The sequence below is a fragment of the Bison bison genome, unplaced genomic scaffold, assembly GCF_000754665.1.
Source record: "Bison bison bison isolate TAMUID 2011002044 unplaced genomic scaffold, Bison_UMD1.0 scf7180017864280, whole genome shotgun sequence".
NCBI lineage: Eukaryota > Metazoa > Chordata > Mammalia > Artiodactyla > Bovidae > Bison > Bison bison.
In genome coordinates, this window is record NW_011494852.1 from 890,289 (window position 1) to 914,818 (window position 24,530).

At 41.5% G+C, this 24,530-nt stretch overlaps 1 protein-coding gene across 2 annotated transcripts in view; it reads left to right on the forward strand.

Annotated features, from left to right (window-relative positions):
* Positions 1–2,183: 2,183 nt before the first annotated feature.
* Positions 2,184–24,530, forward strand: part of ZNF507 (zinc finger protein 507) — a 43,317-nt gene continuing 20,970 nt past the window's right edge. The window contains exons 1-5 of one of the 2 annotated variants that reach the window (XM_010848915.1): positions 2,184–2,348; positions 3,812–3,905; positions 10,584–12,721; positions 14,155–14,272; positions 17,884–17,998. In XM_010848915.1, coding sequence (XP_010847217.1) covers positions 10,586–12,721; positions 14,155–14,272; positions 17,884–17,998 — 2,369 coding nt within the window. In that variant the 5' untranslated portion in view covers positions 2,184–2,348; positions 3,812–3,905; positions 10,584–10,585. The remainder of the gene's footprint in view (positions 2,349–3,811; positions 3,906–10,583; positions 12,722–14,154; positions 14,273–17,883; positions 17,999–24,530) is intronic. The other variant, XM_010848916.1, reaches the window with a different exon arrangement.

The window sequence follows — 24,530 nt, forward strand, 5'->3', positions numbered from 1 at the left end:
GGAGAGGGCACTCTGGAGGAAACTGCCGTGGCAATAAATGCCCCAGGACAGAAGAGGTGGCCCTCACTTCTGCAACACAATTCATTAGCCAACACTGGGCACAGGCCACACCTCTGAGCCAGGAAGTTTACTTTGTGCTGGAAGGGGAACATTGGGAAATAGCTTGTGAATATTAGAAAAGACAACCTCAGGAACTTTAACCTCTCACTTGTTTTAGAATTCCCTTACTTTCCCCCGTTTACAGTTTCTCCCCGTTTTTTCATACTCTGATAAAATAATGCTGATTTCTGTTCTGTCCATTTTTATATTCATGGACATTACAGTTAAGACAGTACTGAAGAAAAGCCTCTATTCCAATAGTTACAAACAAGGATTGTCCGTGTCAGTAGCTCTAGAAGAAAAAAAAGAAAGAAATTTGCCCATTAATTGTTCTCACTTTCTTCCTTTTATGCATTCTGGTTTTCCTCAATTATTTTTCCTTCCACCCTTCCATGCTAGTCTCCTGCTCAATTTCTTTTAGTGAAAAAATTACTCACCCCTTTATCTTTCCTTCTTCTTAGCTATTTAGTCCAACTGGCAAAGAATTCTGTGGACTAGCAGAATTCTCACTTTGCTGGTTTCCCAACCTCCCCCTGCCTCCCCCCCACCCCCAATTCAGGTGAATTTGTATCCTCAGATACCTCATCTCAGGAATCACTGACCTGTCTGCACAACGACTAGGTTTTTCTGGACCTTTCTCCCACTTGATAATTGAGGGCCCAGCCGGTTGCAAAGGTCTCTGTATACACCTGGAAGTCCCCAAGAGATACAGACACAACTCATTTTATTGCACTTCATTTATTTTTTCCTTTTAATGAGCTTTGCAGATACTGCATCTTTTGCTAATTGAAAGTTTGTGGCAACCCTGCATCAAGTCAGTCTATCAGTGCCAATTTTTCAACAGTGTTTGCTCCGATTGCAATGAAGGAGGTATGAGTTCCATCCCTGGGTTGGGAAGACTCTCCCTCTCCTGCCAGAAGGAATCAGCAACCCACTCCAGTATTCTTGCCTAGGAAATGTTGTGGACAGAGAAGCCTGGTGGGGCGGGGGGATGGGGTATAGTCACAAAAGAATCAGACACAACTTAGCAACTAAACAACACAACACATAACGTTTTTTAGGTACAATGCTATTGCACACTTAATAGACCACAGTAGAGTATAAATATAACTTCTACATACTCTTAGAGTATAAATATAACTTCTACATACTCTGGGAAACCAATTCATGTCAAATTCATGTGACTCACTTTAGTGCAATGGTTAAATCCACACTGTCCTCCAGGTACACCTGTATCTCAATGAAAAAGTGCATTACTATGACTGGAATCTTCAGTTTCACTCCCTTCCTACTATTCATGGCCCTCCTTCTCAGTCCGGATCCAAGCACCCTGCTGTTGAGTTGCTAAGAGACTCGACCTGCCCAGCACCCCTGAAGTTGGGCAGAAAGCTTCACTCACACTGCATTTTACTCTGTTAGCCAGGGACAAAACAGGATTGCTTATAAAGCTGGTGTGTATGCCATAAGACAGATCCAAATGAGCAACACTATGTTGCCCTCAGAGGACTGCAGTTGTGCTACTGGTCAAGCAAACTACCAAGTCTGGTCCTACAAGCCCAGGAATTTTCCTGAAAATCTTCAGTCTCACCAGCAAATAGATTTCCCAGGGCCAGCTCTACTCCTCACCAGGCACACCTCAAGTCCAGCCATGCACCTAGGTATGACCTCTACATTTTAGCCAAGAACACCACAAAAAAGTATAGCCCAGCCAAAAGCAGTAGCAAACTCAGAAGGATAGGGCTGAAAGAATGTCAAGGCCCACTGCTGAAAGCCAGTGAGGGAGAGGATGGGGTGATAAAGACAGCCCACAGAGGGTTTGGGCGACGTGTGGAGACTCCAAAGTGACGAGTCACTGACTTCAAGAACCAAAGACCGCTGACAAGGCCTCGCCATGGGACCTTAGGAGTCCGACAACTAGCGCCTTAAACCCATCCAAAAGCCGGGATGGCAATGAGCGGCAGTGGCATCGCCTTCGCGCCCGCCCAGCCCCAGGACCCGGGATGCCCATGGGCGGGGCCTGAGCATCGCCCCGCCCTCGCCGCCCGCCACTCGGGTCACCTGACCTACCCGCAGCTCACGTGATCCGTCCCCAGCGCCGCCATTTTGGAGCTCCTGATGAGGATGGGGAAAGCGGCGTAAAAGAGGGAAAAGAGCCGTGAGAGAGTTGGGCAAGGACGAGGGCGAGGGCACGGCCGGCTCCTGGCCGGCAAAGGAGGCTCGCGGAAGCAGCAGCCGCCGCCCGACCGCAGGTACCGCGTCCCCGGGCCGTCCCTCCGCCCGCTGTTAGCGCCACCGCCGGCCATGTGCGTCCTCCCCTCAGGCCTCTACCGGCGCCGGCTTCCTGCTCAGCCTGTCGACACTCCCGGTGCTCGCCACATGCCCCAAGTTCCGTGTCCTTTTTCAATCCTTTGTCCCGTCCACAGCAAGGGCTGTGGAGGCCCCGGGCTTGCCCTGCAGCTGCGGGTGGGGGGAACCTGCTGCTCCCGGCTTAACTCTCACCAGCCTGGCCCGCAGGCAGGCTCGCCGGCCGTCGCGTCCTTCCCTTTGCACAGGTGAAACCGCTTCGCCTAGGCAGGATGAAGCGAAAACGGTGTCTTCCCCACGTCTCTTGATTACTTTTCTCAATCCATATCTATCGCCCCTGCCCTTCAGCCACTGCTTGATGTAGGAGGAGCTAGTGGTAAAGCATTTCTTGTCTCTGCACCTATTTCGAACCACTTCGATGAAGTAAGTGGTCTCTCTAATGATCAGTCACTGAAATCACTGGGAAAAGCTCCCCACCGTTAAGACCTGGGGGCATCCGGAGTGAACAGTTTGTGTGTGGAAGGCCTGGATGATTAATTAGGCCGAGGTCACCATCCCAACCCGCAGGCGATCTTTTTAGTTACCGCAGTGGGCTGTAATTTGCTTTCGGTCTGCATCTCTCTTATCCGGCAATTACTGGATTTATCACCTCTTTCAGTCTGTACTTTCTTTGCTGTGACTCAGTGTATGGGTTGTATTATTGATTAAAAGAGAAAGTCTGGTCCTGCGTTCCTTTACCCCGCTAACTCGTTTAAAATTAATTTCAGGGGAGAGCCAAATATGTGCTTTTTGCCCTGGCAATGAACGGTTTACTTAACCATAGTCGATAAAGTTGCATTATAGGTGAAATGAATACTATTCTTTGATCTTTTAAATTCATTCTGGCTAGTATAAGAAATAGCAAAGAAATGTAGGACCGGGGCAATAAAGTGCCTTAGATGATATACGTAGTACAGTCGACTGTGACTTATCAGTTCATGCTGCCTTTCAGTTGTAGAACTATTCGAAGTTTGCAGAATCAACCATTTAGACTGTATTTTTGATTAAGATTAAAATGGCAGTGTACAACTTACTGCTTTTTATTCATTAGAAAGTTATATCAGTAAAGCCAATAGTATTTTGAGTCAATTAGATAAATTTTGAGCTAAAATATGAAATATACGATTATTGGAGAAATTGCCAGAGCTGTTTTTTTCCAACTTGTGCCAAATCCTGAAGTCTGCTTGTTAGGTAAATTTTGTAAATTTGCATCGCATAATTGGGTTCAATGAACATTCCTCTGAATTTCTTTACATGAAATATTGGGTAATTTTTCACTGTCCTCCCCCACAAAAAAAAAAAAACTACTACTTGGTTTCACCAAGAAAGAGAAATGTTTGATACTATATACTTTCATTCTTGGCTACAGCTGGATTTTGAAGATTGATCCAAGGGACTGTATTAATTTCAGGAATTGATTTGAAAGACACTGGCTCTGCCACTTAACAGCCATGTAACCTTGGGTAAGTCACTTAAACTGCACTGAGTGTTTCCTTATATGTAGAATTATGTAACACCCAGGTAACCTGTCCCAGAGACTTAATGAAGCTCAAACATACATGTTTGATACTGCCTAGCTGTAAGGGGCTATTGCTCTTTTCAATATTTATACTTTGTACATTTTTTTGTTCACGCTGAGAATTAAGAGGAAAATTGATATGTTGAGAGGCCTGGCGTGCTGCAGTCCATGGGTCGCAAAGAGTCAGGCAAGACTGAGCGACTGAACTGAGAAACGATGGATTTAGAATAAGATAGACCTGTATTCTAATTCTTAAGCTAGCTATTACTTTACATCTGTGAGCCTCAGTTTCCTCATCTGCAAGTAAAGAGGCCACTATTCCCAGGTACATTAGTAATACAAGAATCTGTACTGGCACTGTTCTCTGGTCTATGAGCACCTCAAGGGCACAGATTCCCTCTTACTTACTTTGGTAGTCTCCAGCACACTGCTTGGCATTTTATAGGTGCTCAGTGAATGTTAAATCTGAATATTGGTTAACATTAGTTTCGCCTTATGTCTTAATTGCAGCTGCCAACTTTGAATATTCTCCCAGGCTAGATGCCAGCTAAGGAATATTAGACATACTTTAATATTTACAGTCATTTTTTTTCTTGGTGGGCAGTTAATTACATTAAGCTAAGGAGATTTTAACTCAAGTATGTTAGAGGCATTAGTAAGTTAAATCTACAAATAACATGTAAGCATTTTCAAAGTAACTTTTCAGTTTAAAGCCCAGAAACATGAAAATTTGTCCAGCACAACTCTGGAGTTTTACAGCTGCAGAATGTAAAACGCTTGGAAACAGTGACTTGCCTAAGGTCACACAACTGAGGTTCCTCTAGGAGAGGAACCCATGAGCTATGCCCCCTGCCACCTTTTGGCTAGAGCAAAATAAATATTATTCTCTTTCAGAATTACAATAATGTGGAAAAATGAGGAATTGACCATTACTTCTATAACACAATTTTTTTTCTAATTGGAAGAACAATCTTAGTCTGAAAGAAAAGATGCTTTATATAACATACTGAACTGCCTTTTCTTCCACAGAAAATTACAGCTTTTATCCAGTCCCACCCAGGCCCACATGAATTGTTCAACTTGATTTTACTTATGATAACCATACTGCTATAAGTAAAAGGAACTAATTAGATGTACAAATAAGCCAAATAGCAAATTGTAAGGAAATAAAGACAGCTGATATAAGTTGGCTCTTTTCTTGGGAAAGACATTAATTACAAGGTTTTGCCTGTGGGAGTCTATTGTTTAGGAAAGTGGAGAAGGTTGTAGAACATTTCTGGTTTGGGATACAACATTTATTTACTTATACAGTTTGATATATTTGGTCGAATGTTACGTCTAAAGATTTCAAATGAGAAACACCCTGTTTTGCTGTGCCTGTAGTAGTAGTTTGCTCATCCTAGTAAACCTTACTGTTCAGCCATACTGGTCTTTTCTCTAATCTCTAGATAGCATGCTTATTCTGTCTTCTGAAAATCTACTGATGTTATGGTTGCTTTCTTGTCACCAAATTCCAAGAAAGCAAATGGCAGGCACACTCAGATTAGGACAATTCAGGGAGGATGTATTTTAAAAGATACTTATAAAGATGGAGGACCTATATAGTCAAGCCCCAGGAATCATTCAGTTATCTGGAGCTAGCAGCATCAGGAGAAAAGAGAGTCCTGTAGAACAGCCTGCCTGGAGATAATAGCCTTCTGTTGAGGATCACAGCCAGTTAAAGGTGACCTTGAGGGAGGGAACCAAAAAAATGAATGTCTTGATCTCCCTTTGCTGCCTCCTCCTGATTTCCTCTTATGGCTCCCCGTTGGCATAACTCAGCCAGAGGGCATGGGAGCCTAATGATGTAATTCCTCCTGGAATAGAGAGCAGAGTGGAGAATCAGTCAGTGAGCCCACAGGGGCAGATGGGTGACATCCAGAAGGCTCTTCTGTCAGAATGCAGTATGCATCTTACCTCTTCAGGGAGCCTTTGTTTCCCTTCCTGACCGAAATGAGTTCAGTCTGTTAGGATTTGGCCATAGGCTGTTGCCTTCTAACTATTTCGCCTTGGGTGATTGTTGTTCAATCACTAAAGTCATGTCTGACTCTTTGCGACCCCGTGGACTACAGCACGCCAGGCTCCTCCTCCACTGTCTCCTGGAATTTGCTCAGATTCATGTCCATTGAGTTGGTGATGCTATCTAACCATCTCATGCTCTGCCACCTCCTTCTCTTTTTGCCTTCAATCTTTCCCAGCATCAGGGTCTTTTCCAATGAATCGGCTCCTCACATCAGGTGGCCAAAGTATTGGAGCTTCAGCTCCAGTCCTTCTAATGAATATTCGGGACTGGTCTCCTTTAGGATGGACTGGTTGGATCTCCTTGCAGTCCAAGGGACTCTCAAGAGTCTTCTCCAACACCACAGTTCAAAAGCATCAATTCTTCAGCATGCAGCTTTCTTTATGCTCCAACTCTCACATCCATACACGACCACTGGAAAAAGCACAGCTTTGACTATACAGACCTCTGCTTTTTAATACACTGTCTAGGTTTGTCATAGCTTTTCCTTTCAAGGAGCAAGCGTCTTTTAACTTCATGGCTGTGGTCACTGTCCATAGTGATTTTGTGGCCCAGGAAAATAAAATCAGTCACTGCTTCCACTTTTCCCCTTCTGTTTACTGTGAAGTGATTGGGACTGGATACCATGATCTTAGTGTTTTGAATGTTAAGTTTCAGGCCAGCTTTGTCACTCTCTTCATTCTCCCTCATCAAGAGGCTCTCTAATTCTTTACTCTCTGCCATTAGAGTGCTATCATCTACATATCTGAGGTTTTTGGTATTTTTCCCAGCAGTCTTAATTCCAGCTTGTGATTCATCCAGCCCAGTATTTCGCATAATATATTCTGAATAGATGTTAAATAAGCAGGGTGACAATATACAGTCTTGTATTGCTTTCCCAATTTTGAACAGTTACTCCATGTGTAGTTCTAAATGTTGCTTATTGACCCACATACAGGTTTCTCAGGAGACAGGTAGGGTGGTCTGGTACTCCCATCTCTAAGAGTTTTTCAGTTTGTCGTGATCCACACAGTTAAAGGCTTTACTGTAGTCAGTGAGGCAAAAGTAGATGTTTCTCTGGAATTCTCTTGCTTTCTCCAGATTCAGGGAATGCTGGCAATTTGATCTCCTGTTCCTCTCCTTTTTTCCAACCCAGCTTGTACACCTACTGCTGAAGCCTGTCTTGAAGGATTTTTAACATAGCTTTGCTAACATGTGAAATGAGCACAGTTGTACAGTAGTTTGAACTTTCTTTGGGATGGGAATGAAAACTGACCTTCTCACATTGGGTACTGCTGGGTTATTTAAAAGTGGTTAATTCTTTTTAACTTCTAAGTATGTGAGTCTTTCCCACTCAACTCAGTTTTAAACTGTGTGAGTAAAATTTTTTCCCTTTTTTCTTGATACCTAGCTTGATGCCTTGTGCATAACTTTTAAAATTCTTTGAAGTTTACACATGTAGAAAGAATAATGTAATGAATTCCAGGGTACTCATCATTGCAGTTAGGAAATTTGCTGTTCTGGCTTGATTTGTCACCTCTCTGAGCGCCCCGACCCCTCCACCCTTGGTGATGTTTTTTTAAAGTTGCATTTACCTTGATCTCTTGGAGGCCATGGATAGTATGCAGATTATCTTAATCCAGGTTGTCAGCATTCTTGAGCCACTGGGATTGTATTTGTCCTCCTTATTTTTATCTCCTTTATTACGCAGATTTTATCTTAGGACGTGTGATCTCAAATGCACGTGCACATTGGTGGCCTAAGTGAAATTTTTGTGAAAATTTTAAGAGTTGGCCAGTATTCAACTTAACTTCCTCTCTTAGTATACTTTATTATGAGCTGTTTATCTAACCTTTTTTAACAGAGGCTTTTGTTATAATGAGACTTGTGCATCGACTTTGCCATGTGGACCCAAACTGGTTTTTCAGGTGTTTCCTGATGTATTTTATGTTGTGATATCTGTTTTATAGGTGCCATTTCTGTACTTATCCCCAAATGTATGCAGTCTCTAAAATGAGATACTTGCATAAATGTTCAGGGAAAATTGGAGCATCTGCTGCAAATTTCCATTAGCTCTTAATGCCTGAGCAGACACAGCTTTAAAATCTGAATGTTTTGTCAGATTCTTTTGTATTAGTCTTTTTCTTGCGATGAGATGAGCTCCTCCTCTTCTTCATTTCACTTTCTTTTAAGGTACATGCTGAAATATCCTCAGGGAGCAATTTGCACTGCTCTGTCTCCCTCCTATTATGTCATTAAATAGTACAAGGATAATATGAGTCACCTTTGTAACCCTGTGGGTGTGCAGAGTCTGTGAGCAAATATTCACTTGTTAACCTCCAGGTTATCAATCAGCCTACGTAGCTGTCTCATTTCTTGGGAAGGAGACCTTCCATCTGTAGTAGGGCACCAAATCTTATGTAAGAAATGGAATGTTCAAGGAGTCCTAGTAACTATTATTTAAGAAATTTGCATTAATCAATTGAACTGAAAGAAATAAAACCGTAAGTGAATGACCCTAGAGGGAATCAGCAATCACTTGAAGAGCCAAAGCCCCCCTGGCCTACACATGTGGACTTGTCAGGCAGCGCAGGCTTCCCGGGTGGTGCTAGTGTGAAGAACCCACCTGCCAATACAGGAGACAAGATTCAGGTTCGAGCCCTGGGTGGGGAAGATTCCCCTGGAGGAGGGCATGGCAACCCATTCCAGTATTCTTGCCTTGAGAATCCCATGGACAGAGGAGCCTGGTGGGCTGCAGTCCATGGGGGTCACAAAAACGCTGGACACGACTGAGCGACTAACACTTTCATTTTCACTGTGAAGCCACAAAGGATTTTTCTAAAGAAACAAATTGTTCTCCCAATGGTCCCTTCTTTAGTGACTTAAGATTGACTGTAGAGATTTAAAAACATCCCTGTTCTTCCTGCTTGAGAGAAATATAAGGGAAATAGTCTTTTGAGAGGTAATGCCCTCAGATTGTTTAGGGGGACAGTGACCCAAGGGCCACTGGCCTTGGGGAGCTGGCATAGCTGTCTTTGCTGTAATGGCTGTGGAATGCATACCCTGCTGGGAGTGCAGCTAGAAGTAGAAGAGAGAAAAACCCCATCGTGCAAGGCAGAGTGTCAGGACGGAGGGGAGAAGTGGTACTAAAGAAACAGAATAGAATGCTTGCCTTTTTGCATGATATGGATCTGGCTTTAGAAAGTTAGTGTGCCACAAAGAGTAGAAAATAAGAGCAGGAAAGCCATAACTGCTGTCAGCTGATGGGGGAGGAAAGGGCCTGAAACTGCTCAGAGGACTGGTGAGGTCTTACAGGAATTCAGGTACCATCTTGGCAGCAGCTAATGGGCCCCTAAAAGTTGATTCAGCCACCTGCAGGAAGAGGAGCCTTGCTTCACCTTCCGAAATGAATTCAGAGCCTGTACGGAGGTTTAAGAATATGATCTTTGGCCCTGTAGCTAGTTCTAGTAATTTTGCTGGCATTTACTGAATGTTGTGAGTAAGATTCCAGAATGCACCTAAAATGTGGAAAAACAAAACTTGGTGCTGGAAAAAAGCCTAAACTTAAAAATGTGTTCCAAGTCAACAAGTTAATCTCACTTTAAGCCAAAGGAAATGCTTGAAAGTTCTGCCAGAAAATACTTTATTCAAGATTTAGGCTAAAAGATAAAGCATTTCATGTTGAATGCCTTCCTTGGCCATGACACATTACTTGAACCTACAGATAACCCCTTTTAAGGCCTCTGTGCTTTTTTAGACCTAAAACACAACTGGGATATCAATTTTTGCCTTCTCTGCTGCCCCTTTCCCTTTCAGAAAAAAACCATATATATAATGTATATGTATCTGAGTGTGTGTGTGTATGAGTAATAGTTGACCACTAATATGACCTCTAAAAAAACCACAGCGTAGTTTGTGGTTTATCGTCAGGAAAATAAATAAAAGGAGGAACTGGATCATTGCTTTTATTTAGTTTCAATTGTATAATACTTCTCAAAATTCTCTAAGCCCTTTACATAAAGTTACATGCCCATACTTTCACAGTTGTAAAGATCTGGGGAGGCAAAAAAAAGTTTATGGTTTTAGTAATAAATCACAATTATACTTGGTGCAAGAAATTGTGTCCTGAGAATTGCATCATTCATGTGTTGAATTTACAGAATGGTGTTTCATAATACTTGAGGTGGTTGCATATGCCCTGAGAATGACTGTAGCCCTTTAATAATGGAATGGCAGTCTTTTTTTTCTCTGGCATTGTACAAAAGGAGTACTGATTAGGTCCAACTAGATGTTTGAGGGAAAGAAGGTCAAGAAAAAAGGAGATGTCGTTAGCTCACTTCCAAAGAAAGAAATGAAGGATTGAAAGACCTTGATCATCCGTCTCAATAGGGGACAACACTCCAAAGAAAATTTCTAAGCAATTTAAGTCTCTACTGAGGATGGCCAAGTATATCAGTATGGAGCTCCCAGGTTAGAAAATACTTAGATCAGCTTAAACTCCTAAGAGTAGTTTAGATTTCCTGAATTATATGCCTATAATGATCCTGTAACCTGGTGTTTCTGTCATATATTCTGTTTTTTTAGATATGGAAGAAGGCAGCAGTGTTGCCATGTTGGTGCCAGATATTGGGGAACAGGAAGCTATGTTGACTGCCAAAACTGTCATCAGTTCATCACTGGAAATTGATGAACAAAGAAAAGCTAAAACAGATCCATTAATCCATGTTATCCAGAAGTTAAGCAAGATAGTGGAACATGAAAAGTCACAAAAATGTCTTTTGATTGGCAAAAAACGGCCACGTTCTAGTGCTGCAGCACACTCTCTTCTTGAAAGTCAAGAATCTTGTGAGATTCCAGCTAAAGTAACCCAGTCACCTGCTACTGATATTAGAAGGGCTGAGATGTCTCAAATACATTTTACCCCTGACTCTCCTGCCCAGAGTGATGGGAAGGCTATGTCTTACCAGTGTAGCCTTTGTAAGTTTCTGTCATCATCTTTTTCTGTGTTAAAAGATCATATCAAGCAGCACGGTCAGCAGAATGAAGTGATATTAATGTGCGCAGAGTGCCATATTACATCAAAAAGCCAAGAGGAACTTGAAGCTCACGTGGTAAATGACCATGAAAATGATGCCAACAGCCACACTCAATCCAAAGCCCAACAGTGCATAAGCCCCACCAACCTCTTGTGTCACCAAACCTCAGAAAGAAAGAATGAAACCATTCCTGACATCCCAGCAAGTGTGGACAACCCACAGACTCATACTGTCCAAACAGCGTCCGTGGCAGAAATAGGTAAGAGGAAATGGTATGCCTATGAACAGTATGGCATGTATCGATGCTTGTTTTGTAGTTACACTTGTGGGCAGCAGAGAATGTTGAAAACACATGCTTGGAAACATGCCGGGGAGGTCGACTGCTCCTATCCAATCTTTGAAAATGAGAACGAGCCCCTAGGCCTACTGGACTCTTCAGTGGCTGCTGCACCCAGCGGTGTCCACGCAGTAGTCATTGCCATCGGAGACAACGAACTGAGTATCCACAACGGGCCATCAGTGCAGGTGCAGATTTGCAGCTCAGAGCCATTGTCGTCTTCCTCTCCTTTGGAGCAGAGTGCAGAAGGTGGGGTTCATCTCAGTCAGTCAGTTACCCTTGACCCTAATGAGGAAGAAATGCTTGAGGTGATTTCTGATGCCGAGGAGAGCCTGGTTGGTGACAGCCTGCTTTCATCAGCACAGAAAATCATCAGCAGCAGCCCAAATAAAAAAGGCCATGTTAATGTGATAGTAGAGCGTCTGCCAAGTGCCGAAGAAACGCTTTCACAGAAACATTTCCTCATGAATGCCGAAATCGAGGAGGGGAAAAGCCTGAGCCCAACAGAAGCCAAGCTCATGTGTGAAGGAAGAGGTGAAGTCTATCACGCTGATAAATGCACTGTTGATATCGGGGGGCTGATCATAGGCTGGGGCAACTCAGAGAAGAAAGACAGTGAGCTAATAAACAAAGGACTGGCTACTGATGAGAATGCTCCACCAGGCCGAAGAAGGACAAATTCTGAGTCTCTTAGACTACACTCCCTAGCTGCGGAAGCCCTGGTTACAATGCCCATAAGAGCTGCAGAACTAACACGAACCAACCTTGGGCACTATGGGAACATAAACCTTTTAGACCCGGACACCGGACAAAGGCAAGTAGACGGGGCAGTGGCAGCATATTCTAAAATGATGTCCCCACTGAAAAACTCTCCTGAGGGGTTAGCTAGTTTCAACCAAAGCAACTCTACCTTAGTAGCACTCCCAGAGGGTAGGCAGGAGCTGGCAGACGGGCAGGTTAAGACGGGCATCAGCATGTCCCTACTCACTGTGATTGAAAAGTTACGGGAAAGGACAGACCAAAATGCTTCCGATGATGACATTTTGAAAGAGTTGCAGGATAACGCCCAATGCCAACCCAACAGCGATGCGAGTTTGTCAGGAAGCAGTGTGGTGGAGTACATCCCTAACGCCGAGCGGCCCTACCGCTGCCGGCTGTGCCACTACAGCAGCGGTAACAAGGGTTACATCAAGCAGCACCTGCGAGTCCATCGGCAGAGACAGCCCTACCAGTGTCCCATCTGTGAGCACATTGCCGACAACAGCAAAGACCTGGAGAGCCACATGATCAACCACTGCAAAACAAGAATATACCAGTGCAAGCAGTGTGAAGACTCCTTCCATTATAAGGTAAGCATGGGCTCATGAAGTCCTTCAGAAAGCCGTAGAGTTTTAGAGCAAAGAGGGAGCTTTCTAGGTACAGTCCACCCACCTCATTTTATAGATAGGGAAACTGAGGCCCAGAATAGTTTGGTAATGTGCCCAGGGCATGCCTATTAATTAATGTTAAAGTTGGGACTGGAATCTGGGTCGTCAGGATGTCTGGCATAGGATTCTTTTTCCCCGCATGCCCCGTCTTTAACAGATCCTGTGTTTATTGCTTTAGTGTTTTCATGTGTATATCTTTTTAAAATTGTGTTGATTTTAAAGTGCAAGGAAATTGCAAGGGGATGTACTGTGGAGGGACATTGTACACACATCTGACTCACATTTAGCCTTATGTCATCAATGCAAAAAAATACCTATTTTTAATCTTACGTGGCCCCTAAATGCAAGTCATTCACTTCAGCTGCCACACGACAAGCCAAGGGTGATTTATACCATTGCACAGGGAGAAATGGACTGTATGAAATATAATGAAAGATAGTGCAGTGGAAACAGAGCCATGTGTGTGATATTTTATGGGAAGTTTACAGGACTTTCAAGGATTACCTTGACTGATTTTCATTTTATGTGCCACCTAAAACCAGCAACCAGTATGAAGTACTGTTTTTGTAAAGGAAATTTGCATCCACCGAATCACTGGTTTAGAACTTTTCTTCAGTGTGCCAGTTGACTGGTGAGGGGGTGGGGCAGGGAATGTATCCCTAAAGGGGTAACTGAGATGTAGAATTTTGCTCTTGTATTAGCCAGTGTTGGGGTCCAGGTCCACTGGTAATTAACAGGTAATCAAGAGTTTTAAAAAAAGCCTCTGAGTCAGAGATAGTTACTCTCACTTGGATTGCTCTCATGTAATTCTGAAGTGGCCTCTGGCCATTGGACAAGCAGCCCATACAGATGCGCTGCAGAGGCAAGTTCCAGTTTCTTCTGCTGATACACTTGATTCATGGGGGTGGGGATGAGGAGGAAGAGGTCCTTGGAGTCACAGTTCAGTGAAGTCTCTTTTACACATTTAGTTGATATTTAAAGGCAGAAGTGCAAAAGTTAACTGATTGGATTGATTTTCGTGAAGGTATTGAGTTACTCTGAAGACTCTGCTTGTTCCTCCTCTGGGCTCAGCAGTGGTTCAGGAAGCGCACACACACTCTGCACAAGCGCCCCTAAGACAGCAGTGGCTTCCTTTCAGAGACCGTGGAAAGAGGAACTAACTTGCCTTTTTGATAAGATTGTGTTTTCGCTAGTGTATTTCTTCCTGTAAGTTGTCAAATGTGTCAAGTTATCTTTTAGTGCATTTGGTTTTTAAATACTGGTAATGAAAGCAGTTCACTCCTTTCTGTAGCCTCCTAATAACTGTGCAACTGTGTTTATTGAAAACTACATATTAATTTCTCTCAATTTTTTAGAGTCAACTGAGGAACCATGAGAGGGAGCAACACAGTCTTCCAGATACCTTGTCAATAGCAACTTCTAATGAGTCCAGAATTTCCAGTGATAAAACTGATGGAAAATGTGTTCAGGAAGGTATCTGTGCATTTTTTTTTAATGTATATATAGATGAGATTGACTAGTGTACGAAGTGAAAAAAAATGCCCTTTGTTGTCATGTGAGTTATTTTCAGGACTAAGGCTGCGTCTCTTCTCTGTTTTTATACTATGTGAGTGAATCTTATCTCTTATCTCTTGAGTACTAGTGAATATTGTTAGGAAGTACTCAGCTTCAACTGTAGGTAGATGTACTCTGAAATTCATGCTGTCCTGTAAGAGCCAGGTACAGCAGAAACCCTGAGGTAACACGCCAGCAAGCCAGGGAAGCTGCAGCGCGGAAGGAAAGCCTCCTCCCTCTCTCAGCACCGGTTGACCCACTGAGAACGGAGCTTTTGCAGATGGTAGGCCCCCACCTCAAACTTTAACTGAGGCTTCCTGCTGTGATCTTATTCTTATCCAAGTGTGACTGCCAGATTTCATCTGCATTATTTAAAAAAAAACAACACAGGCTCTTTTTATGTACCAGTTAGGTGCCAGTCGGCCGAGTTTCTGCTAATAGGAATATTAGAATCAAAAGATTTAATTAGAGTTCCATGAAAAGGCGGATGCCACATCCGGAGAATTAGGGATAAAGTGTAATAAGCTGTGCTTCCTTGCATCAGCTCACTTAAATTGATATCCTTTAAATGTCTCAATTGTGGTACATAGCGTTTATGGGAAATAAAACATATTGGGGTGACTTTCCTTTTTAGATTTCCTCAGAATTAAAGTTAGAAACAACTGCAGAGTAAAATGTTTTACCATAATGTTTCATTAAATTATACCCCAGAAAGCATAACTGATTCTAGAATGTTTCTGAAAGAACTGATTTTGACACCACTGTAGCACCAAAATTCCCTTGTCAAACAGATGTCATCCCTGTAAAACTATCCAAAACAAAAGGAGTTTATGACATAGCATCTGTTCCCGCAATAGATGGCTGAGCTGAAACTGTTTTGTTTCCTTTGTACAAAATAGCCCTAACTGCCTCCTTTTATTTTAATTCATTATGTTTCCATATCCCCTTTAAAGGAGACATTAAAACATTTGATATCTTTGGACCATAAATCCCTAATGAAGGAATAAAGTAAGTACTACTCACTGGTACCACCTGCGGTTACTACCAGCGGTGGAATATGTCTTTTCTAGCCCCATCTCCAAAAGCAATAATTTAAAACTGTCCAAATGAGTTAACAAATTAAAACCCACAATTTGAATTAAAAAGATTGAAATGTCAGCTCGGAATTAAAATAACCAGTTTGGGCTTCATAGCATTACATCTCTCCACCACATTCCATTTTGCAGCAGCTTTCCTTTGTGGCTCAAACTCTTGTTTCTTAGAGTTACATGTATAGATTTTAAATTGCTTCTTCATGCCTCACCCCCCCCCACCCCCTATTTAACTCTATTTGCTGGTAGGATAACAATTCAGATGACTGAGAATTCCTGCTTGCTTAATCTGTACTGATGCTTTATTGATTCAATATTAGATATTTCAGAATCTGGTGGTTGGGCTGAAGAACAAGCTTTGAGCTCGCAAAGAAGGTGAAAATGATTCACATTTTATCCAAACACTTTTAACCATTTAATAAACTTACTAAACAAGAGGGGAGATGTATATTTCTGTGGCTTCGAGTCTCTGTCACGATAGCCCAGGTAACTTGTAGCTCATTTTTGACTCAGAGGCCCAGTGTAATAGCACCTCAGACATTTGTCCTGCCAGAAGGTAAGGAGTGCCCATCGTGAGCTGGATTCTGTGCTAAGTGCTTGAAGTGCAGTCGAGGTGTCAGTGCCCTTGAGGGGCCCAGCCCAGTGAGGAACACACAATGGTATTAACGAGTACATTAACAAACACCACAGATACTCAGAGAGCGGTAGACAGAGCACTTTCATATGGAGTTTCTTAACGAAACTTAATTCTTCTTTATTGTAAACCTGTGATTTGCCAAGCCCTGGGGATTTTATGTAAGCAGAACAGGCAGATCCCTGCCCTCAGGGAGGCTCCAGCTAGTGACGGGTCAGACTGACACCAGCACACAGGTAACGTACAGACTGCGGTGAAGTAAAGCATACTCCTGGGCTTACAAACCATGCAGGAGGTTCCAGTATTTCCATTTTGTAGATGAGGAAACCAAGTCCTCAAGAGGGGAAATAATTTGCCCGTGATCACACTCATACTAAGTGGCAGAGCAGGGACTGAGCCCAAGTTTTTGAAATTTAAATCTAGTATTCTTTCCTTTGGAAACAGTTGCTTGAAGTAACACAGCCTCTCATTCTGTGCTATATTAAGTTTTCCCATCTGTCATTTTTATTAGTTGTCATTGATCTGTAATATTTCTCACACAGAACCATTATACAATATTTCACACTTCTTTTTTCGGGTTTTTTTTTTTTTAAACTTATTATTCTGGAGTAGTGCCACTTATAATCAAGTCCAACTTTTTAACCCACCAATTAAGAGCAGTACTTAGATTGTAATTATGATTAGTGTGTATATTAATGTTACAGATTTATACCAGGAAATTGGGACATTTTTGTTCTGCCTGGCAAAAGTAGTTATTAGCCAAAGAAAATTGCAATTTTAGAAAGCTTAAATTTAACCTAAGGATTTTCTTTGTTTTGTTAAAATTTCCACATGGGAGTTCTTTTGTATCACCAATTTTACTTTTCTGCAGCGGGTGCTGGTGTTCTACCTAAGCTTTCTTCCTGTTCTGCCTTGTTCTGCAATTTCTATGCTCGCTCTGTTTCTGAATATAAAGCATTCAGGCTATGAATGGCCTATGAACTTTGTGCTGACAGAAGAGTAAATAAATTGTTGAATATCTTCAGGAATAGTTTTCTATGATCAAGTCATTCTGCTTGTATTGCCTCAAGCTTACCCTGATTTGAATCCTGCCCAACCCTCACACCCAGCGCCTTGTTGCAGAGTGAGTTTAGTAACAGGGCCTAATTCCATGGATCTGTGATTCCTGGATTTCAGAGAGCTGCATGTTTACCTTAGTCCTTGTTAAACTGTCCATTTATGGGGTATAATTATACTGCATTACATAGCACTTAATAATTTGCCTTTGCTTTTCCTTCTGTTGTAAGTTACAAACAAAGGAAACCTACAGAGTGAAAAGGCTTTGGACTTTGTATATTGAGTTTGTTGTAGATGCTTTGTAGCTGTACTTTACAGTACTGGATTATAGTATTAAATTACAGCTGGTTGGCGATCAGTGTTTCCTGAAGGCTATATCCTATATGGGCTATATAAGCTATATCCTGTAAACCAAACCTTTCAGATTCACAGTTTATCTCTGGTTAAATCAGTTGCAACTCAGTCAGCAGGGCAGCGGGCATCAGGTTCATTATAGTTTAGAATTTTGTACAAGGTTATGTAGAAGCTAACCCAGTGTATTTTTACAGATCAGATGATCCTCACTTTATATCCACAGAAAGTGCAGGTTCAGGAGAACCTGTAAAGCTTGTTGACTTTATTAACCAGTGAGAAAACCTGCATTGAAATGTTAATACTGTGTGGTATAAATTCTCATTTACAGTGGAATGTAAATATTGTTGTTTTAATCTAATCCAATCACATCACTAAAACTGAAATGCTTTGTCCAGGGAATAAGTCTTCAGTCCAGAAACAGTATAGATGTGATGTATGTGATTATACAAGTACAACATACGTTGGTGTCAGAAACCACAGACGAATCCATAACTCTGACAAGCCTTACAGGTAAGTGTGAAGATCCTGGAGTTTTAATACTTGTATTACAATACTGTAAAGGAAAAAGTGGAAGTAATTAAAAATTCGAAACAGTTGTTTAAGCATAGGTTAAGCGCTAAGAAACTTTCACTTCCTGGTTTCACGAGTATTGTGTAGTTTGTTAAAGAACTTGAATTTTAAGCTTTAGTCTCAGGATGATAGGCTTATTTTTGACTAGATTTTGCCTAGTAGCAATAAAGGAAGATGTCTATATCTGTCAGTTTCATGTGGGTATAAATTATCATAGCAATTTTCATTGCTTAGAGTACATTTCAATAATTCGGTAGTTAAGTATTCAATAGTCCAGCAAAAGACTCTTAAAACTTAAAAGCAATAAAATTCCCTGTGAAAGATTCTATTTTTGAAAATAAATCTTACCATGTATAGAGTAAGATCATTTAATTTTGTTACTTGGTTTTTTACAAAAGCTCATTCTAATATGTATTCAGAAAATATAGGTGTTCTCAGTTGATTAAGATAGGCTGATAAATAGAAATAATTACTGCTTAAACTTTGCCTCTGGAGAATAAACTACCTGTTGTTTATGTATAGTAAAGATACAGATATTTTTGCAAAGGTTGTCCAGCTGTCACAGGGCAGTGTGTTCTACTGGTAGCCATCAGGGAACATTGAGTTTCCAGTCAAAGCCAAGCCAAGTCACTGTGACCGATCGTGCTCAGCAGCGCCCTGAGCTTTTCTATCCCCTTGACAAAACTTGGTTCCTGTTTTAACTCTCTTCCCAGGTTTTATAGGTGTGACCCAGGTCACTGTGGGAAAGTTACTATATTAATATCTAAATGAGGACCTGGCAGACTGTACCTTAAATTGCCGTTGCTTGATCCCATACTGTGGCACACTCTCTCTCACTCTCTCTCTATATATACGTGGTTTTAATATAGAGAGTATATGTGTATAGGTTTAAATAATTATATATGGTTTTAAATAATGAATACATACAGTGAGAATCTTCTTCCTGTTACATCAGAGAAGTCTTAGTAGGTTATTTTCCAAATTTTTTCACACTGTACTTTTTCACTGTGTTTGACCTGAATGCCTTAGAAAAAATGTCATGCCAACCCCTCCATGTAATTACCACCTTTCACGTAACACTTGTTTTCCAACTTTCAAATCCTGTGATTCTTCTTTTAATCTTCTTTAAATACTTCCCCTTTGTCTTCATGAGATTTGCACTCTACAGAGCATTATGGGTTACCATATTCTTTTCCAATATGTTTCTAGGACTTTCTGATAGAAAGCATAGCCTTCTTGATATCTGATTTAATATTGAGTTATCATAGTTTTCCTGGCTTATTTCATGTATGCTTCATTCGGTTTTGCTGCCTAGCACACTTATGGTCAGAATTGAGGCTTGCTGTCTCAGAGCACGTACACTGTGCATTTCTGATAGCGTGTTTCTTGGAGCACTGAAGGGCCTGGCTCATGAGGACATCTCAGAAACCCTGTCCTCACTGCAGAAGGAAGAGAGCTATTTTCCATTCCCATGTTAGGACAGGGAAAGATTAAAAAGACCTCATCCTGTGTCAGATCTACCAAATGTAGCAAACTTTGTTCTTTTCAGTGCTTTATTAAGGAACATTCTAAGTAAACCACATACCACTTACGATAATTATAACATTGACCCCAAAATTAGTTAAAGGTGCATTCAAAATTTTCAGATATTAGATTGTCTCTGGTTTAGCTTAATATTGCAGTACTAGAGTTACTGCTGGTTTCCTTCCTATGATACCACTTTTATGAATGACTAGCTAGAGATGGAACAACCAAACACTTTGCTCTTGGTTCCTCCTGATTGTGGCTTTGAGCCCATTTTCCCTTAGAAACATAATTATATAAGTACTTGGGTTCCAAAACTACATGGCAAAACGGAAGGCAGGAGGAACAACATGACAGACAGGGACATACGTGGGCTTTGGACTGAAGCACTCAGCACGCTGCCTGTACATACTAGGTACTCAGTAAATGACTGATGTGCTTGTGTGCTAAGTCACTTTAGTCGTGTCCGACTCTTTGCAGCTGTATGGACTGTAGCCCTCCAGGCTCCTCTGTCCATAGGATTCTCCAGGCAAGGAAACTGGAGTGGGTTGCCATTCCCTCCTCCAGGGTATCTTCCCGACTCAGGGATCGAACCTGCATCTCTTAAGTCTCCTGCATTGGCAGGTAGGTTTTTTTACCACTAGCACCACTCGGGAAGTCCAGTGTTGGGCTCAAATGACTGATAGTTATCTGTATACTTTAGTTTTTCTCATCTATAAAATGGCTCTGGTTCTATATATTTATTGTGTTTTGAAAATAAATATGTGGTAATATACTTCCTTAAGTAGAAGAGTCGCCCAGATATATTACTATATGTTGATTTTTTAGTACCAATCCTATTTTAATACCCAGTCTAAAAATACCCAGTATTTCCTTAAATGTTTCAGAAGTATCTTTTATTAGAGTTATTTTGTTTGTATCAGGAGGTCCAAACATTGCATTTGATTGATGTGTTTCTTAAGTCTCTCTTTTTTAAAATTTTGAAATAGACTTTATAACTTAATGCAGCATATATCCTGAAAATTACATAAATCAAAAGCATACAGCTTGATGAATGGTCACAAATTAAACCCATCATTGTAATTCCTCAGACCAAGAAATAAACCATTGCCAGTTTCTCAGCAGCACCCTCTTCTTAGCCCTTCCACTCACTACCCCATCCCCCACCAGGTAACTACCATCTTGACTTCTAACATCATAAATTAGTTTTGCCTGTTTTTGAACTTAATGTGAATAAAGTCATACAGCACATATTCTTTTACGTCTAGCTTCTTTCATTCAGCACCATTGTGTGTAATTCAGTGTAGGATTAATGTGTTCCTTTTTGTTACTGTATAGTATTCCATTTTAAGATTATGCCACAATTTATTTTTTATTTACTCTTGATGGGTATTTAGATTATTGGCCAGACTTTCCCCCATTATGAATAATGCCAATATTCTTTTACATATTTTTTCATGAAATGGGTTCTTTTCCATTGGTGTATACCTAGGAATGGAATATGGGGGTAATAGAACATGCTACTTGGAGAAGGAAATGGCAACCCACTCCAATATTCTTGCCTGGAAAATCCCAGGGATGGGGGAGCCTGGTGGGCTGCTGTCTATGGGGTCACACAGAGTCGGACACGACTGAAGCGACTTAGCAGCAGCAGCAGTAGAACATGCTACATTGAGGTGTGGTGGATATTGTCAACAGTTATCCAAAATGGTTATGCCAGTTTACAGTGGTTGTACCAGTTCAGACCCTCATCCATACTTTGTTTTATCAGTCTTGAATTTTGATCCTTCTTGTAGGTACATATGTTGTGGTGGTTCTCATTTGCATTTCCTGATGATTTATGTAGTTGAGCATCTTTTCACGTGTTAACTGTGCATTTCTTTATTGGTGGTCTGCTTTTTTCTGACTGATTTTGCAGCAGTTCTTTATGTGTTCTGAATGCAAGGGTTTTTGTTTGTTTTTTGGTCTATTATGTGTATTGCACATATCTTCTATACTTAAAGCTACTCTCAGTGGTATCTTTTGAAAAAAAGAAATTTCTAGTTTTAATGTAATCAGATGTATTAATCTTTTTCTTTGTGCTTAGGCCTTATATATCTTTATACTCTGAAACTGATGCTGATTTTTCTGAATAGTCATGCAATTAAGGTAGATGATGAAAGGAGAGGTAAAATGTGTGCTTATAAAATAATGATGCTTATTTTCAGGGATTCACATTAACTGAGTCAAAAATTCTGTGTGCTTATGTATTAATGACCCTAGTTTTATAATATGACACAAAAAGTAAAAGAAAAATCTCAAAAAAAAAAAAAAAAAAAAACCAGAAAGGGTTTAAGCAATGGAAATGACATTTGGAATGACAGAGTTGCCTCCTATATGTGGTCAGTCATTGTAAAAAGTCTGGTCTTTATACAGCTATATTACAGATGGTAATGGCTACAGAATGAAATGGCAACCCACTCCAGTATTCTTGCTTGGAGAATTCCATGGGCAGAGGAGCCTGACAGGCTGCAGTCCTTGGGGTCACACAGAATCAGACACAACTGAGTGACTAACACACAAGAATAATAGCTAACATTTTTCATGGGCCAGGCAATGTGCTGAGTACTCAGTCTGTGTCAGCTGTCTTGATCCTCATGACAGCCCCGTTCTTAGGAATGTTACTACTATTAATGTTGTATTAATAGATATGGAGAGGAGGCTGGGTAGATGAAACCATCTCCCACGATCTCCCCAGGTAGCAGAGCCAGGCCTTGAACCCTTGCTCCTGTTAGCTGTGCCACTCCGCCTGTATCTGCTTTGCCAGAGAGAACTCTTCATGAGACGTGCTGCCAAACCACCCCCAACTTAGTGGTGTAAAACAGCAGCTCTTCTATTCAACTCAGGGATTCTGCAGCTCAGGAATTCAGAAAGGGCATTATAGGGGTGGCTTGTCTCTGTTCCATGAGGTCTGGGACTCAAGCGGGAAGACTTGAAGTCTGGAGGTAACTGCGATGACAGGGGTTGCAGGCATCTGAGGGCTCCCTCACCAGTTGAACTGTCGACTAGGGCCTCAGCTGGAGCACGTACACGATTTCTCCACGTGGCCTTTTCCAAGTGTGCTGGTTCCACAAGTGAATGCTTAGGTAAGAAGCAGATGAAAGCAGTATTACCTTTTATGACATACCCATGGAAGTCACATGTCATCACTTCCACCAACTTAGACTTCATTTTTTTTAATTTATTTATTTTTAATTGGAGGATAATTGTTTTACAATATTGTGTTGGCTTCTGCCATGCATCAACACGAATCAGCCATAGGTGTATATTAATATATGTCCCATCATTCTTGAACCTCCCTCCCTCCTCCCACCCTGTGCTTACTCGCTTCAGTTGTGTTCAACTCTGTGTGACCCTATGAATTATAGCCTGCTGGGCTTCTCTCTCCATGGGATTCTCCAGGCAAGAACACTGGAGTAGGTTGCCATGCCCTCCTCCAGGGGATCTTCCTGACCCAGGGATCGAACCCGTGTCTCTTATGTCTCCTATGTTGGCAGGCAGGTTCTTTACCACTGGTACCATCTGGGAAGCCTGCCTTCCACTGTACAGATTTCTTAAATCTCTTTTAATCTGAAAGCATGTTGAATTATCAGTTGCATTAGCTTGGGAAAAATCTCAAGTCTTTGAAAACCCTGAATTTGTTTTAAGGAAAACAGTTTAGCTTACAGTTAATTTGGAGGGAAAAGAAATGTGTTTTGTTTAGAAGGAATGAACTGATGGACTTTCATTCTTACAGTGGCACAAAGAGTTCTTAGATTCATCACAAAATTTGAAGTGAATCTTCTCTGGGCCTTAGTTTATGTATTCCTTTAAAAGCACAGAAAACTAATTGAATGTGGTAAGACAAATCCTATTGCAAGGTTTCTACTTCAGTCTTTTCACATATGTTCAAGTCATACCTCCAGTACTGCAGGACATCTGGTTTTGCTTTCCTCTACCTAACCCCTCAAGACAATTGTTCCTAATTAAATCAGATCTGGAGTAAAGCCCCAGGCCAGGGAAATAGGGTAGTGTAACCACATTCTTAGCTCTGTGGGGATTAAAGTAACTGACCTATTAGCAATGGGAAAAAGCCTATAGAAAAATTCGGTTCAAGTTTTTAGCCAGATTCAGAAACCTTGGATTTTCTGATGTCGAATGTTTTCCATACCACTGAGCAACTCAGTTCTCAGCAGCATTAGCTGAGTGTCCTGCAAATTTAATTCAATCTTGACATTGTCTACCCAGAGACAGCATCAGATCCCACCAGTGAAGGGCTCAGTCCCACAAGACTGCCCTCACTTCAGATGCCAATCGCAAATCTAGTTTGTTACCTGTGCTTCTACTGGCTGGCCATAAGTCAGGTAAATAAGGTTCTTGTGACTCCCTCCTCAGGTTTGATTAATTGGCTAGAAAGGATACAGGTGTACAATCAGATGAAGAGACACAGGGCAAAGCCAGGAGAGGTGGAGTTTCCGTGCTTTCTGGGTGTGCCGCTCTCCCAGCCCTTCACGTGTTCACCAACCTGGGAACTCTCTGAACCATCCTTCAAGTTTTTATGGAGGCTTCATTCCATAAGCACGATTGATTAAATCATTGGCCATTGATGGCTGAACTGAATCTCAGTAGTCTGTCCTCTGAGACTGGAAGTTCCAACCCTCTAATCACATGGTTGGTTCCTCTGGCAATCAGCTTCCATCCTTAGGTTACCTAGGGCAGGGATCCCCAACCTCTGAGATCTAATGCCTGATGATCTAATGTAATGATAATAGAAATAAAGTGTACAATAAATATAATGCCCTTGAATCATCTGGAAACCATCTCCCTCACCCCCTATCCATGTAATAATTGTCTTTCATGAAACCAGTCCCTGCTGCCAAAAAAGCTGGGGACCACTGACCTAGAAACTTTCCCCCAAATCACCTCATTA